General features: G+C 48.3%; 1 protein-coding gene across 1 annotated transcript; it reads right to left on the bottom strand.

Moving 5' to 3' along the window:
- Window positions 1-7: 7 nt before the first annotated feature.
- On the bottom strand, window positions 8-1,128 carry LOC109509538 (protein IWS1 homolog). The gene is made up of 4 exons (XM_019859372.1): window positions 951-1,128; window positions 787-869; window positions 369-498; window positions 8-142 (listed from the first exon to the last, which is right to left on the bottom strand). The coding sequence occupies exons 1-4, from the start codon at window positions 1,113-1,115 to the stop codon at window positions 8-10; spliced, it is 513 nt and encodes a 170-aa protein (XP_019714931.1). The 5' UTR covers window positions 1,116-1,128.
- Window positions 1,129-1,280: the final 152 nt, after the last annotated feature.

The raw sequence follows: 1,280 nt of genomic DNA, 5'->3' as shown, positions 1-1,280 counted from the left end.
GGCTGCGTCATGAGGGGTGCTTACTAATGAGCTTGAGGGCCAGGTCTTTGTTAGATCTGGACTCTTTGGGGTGCTTGTACAGGAACATGACGGCACGACCAATCCCGCTGTGTTTCAGTGTCTCCTGACTGACGCTGGGCAGCTGAAGGCAAACGAATCAGATCAAAAAGTGTTGGATTTGTAAGGTAACCAGGTCACACTGCAGGCCTTAATAGTCAAATCCAACGTTTTGCTCCCGTCTAGGGGTGGTTATTAGCGGTTAGTACATCTGTCCCACAGTTCTGAGGTTCAAGGTTCCAATCCCAGCTTCTCGTAAGCACTCAGTTATAACATTTTAGAGCAGAATATCATGCTTGGGTTGTACTCACTTCCTGCAGGACTCTGAGCAGCTCCTCTCGGATCCGGAGTGCCGGAAGGGACTTGTCAGGAAGCGGGCTGATCCACTCTTTGATGGCCGACATGACGCCGCTGTCGATGAACGTCTCCTTCAGGTCCTGCCTGAGTAAGCACACAACAGGACTTTGGGTTTGGATGATATATCTATGATCAATTTACAGGGAACCAGCACCCGTTTGCAGTTCCCCATTTACAAATGTACCTACTAACCCAACCTTTGAAATAAAAAAGGGTCAGTAAATACAGTTGCCCGCTCCATCCCTCTAAGCGCAACTTAAAACTCAAACGCCATTTGTCGACACCTACAAACTATGCAAAGTGGTGGGCATATATGGTCACGTATCGCTGATCCATTCACTGTAAGTTCATAAATTTAAAAAATATATCTACTTTTTTAGGTGCATGACCACTTGAGGCAGCAGAGTGAGCTTCTTCAGGGCCGGTTTCTTGGCACTGTTCAGTGTTCTGTCCTCCTGAAACAAGAACAACAAAATGAAGGTGGAATTATGAATACGTGGTTTACACTTGTGTTTGTATACGTTTACTGGTCAGACCTCAGCGGCCTCGTTCATCTTGATGATCATGGCGCTGACCACGTCGTCTGCGTCGCTGATGAACGTCCCGCCGTCTCGGTGGCGTCGCCGCTTGCCGCTCATGGCCTTCTTGCGCGCCAGCATGATGTCAAAGTCAGACATGAAGCTGGTACTGAATACACACATGATCAAAGCGTGAGGCGGCTGTGCTAAAAAGTCGACCACAAAATGTCCTACACTGTCAAATTATATTATTATTGGAATATGCGGCGGGACACAAATGGCTCCTTGGCCGGACTTTGGACGGGCCTGATGAACACACACGCGTGTGTGTGTGTGTGTGTGTGTGTG

This window comes from Hippocampus comes, unplaced genomic scaffold (genome assembly GCF_001891065.2).
Source record: "Hippocampus comes isolate QL1 unplaced genomic scaffold, H_comes_QL1_v1.1 C16934438, whole genome shotgun sequence".
In the NCBI taxonomy this organism is placed as follows: Eukaryota; Metazoa; Chordata; class Actinopteri; order Syngnathiformes; family Syngnathidae; genus Hippocampus; species Hippocampus comes.
The sequence above is the reverse complement of the archived record's forward strand: the minus strand, read 5'-3'. Positions and strand labels throughout refer to the sequence as shown.

What these genes read in the sequence shown, in the direction of transcription:
- LOC109509538 (XM_019859372.1), bottom strand. Translation starts at nt 1,115, where the DNA reads ATGTGTGTATTCAGTACCAGCTTCATGTCTGACTTTGACATCATGCTG. An exon ending in AGATGAACGAGGCCGCTGAG is followed by an intron (nt 870 to 950) that starts GTCTGACCAGTA and finishes TTCTTGTTTCAG; the next exon opens with GAGGACAGAACACTGAACAG. An exon ending in GTGGTCATGCACCTAAAAAA is followed by an intron (nt 499 to 786) that starts GTAGATATATTT and finishes GTGCTTACTCAG; the next exon opens with GCAGGACCTGAAGGAGACGT.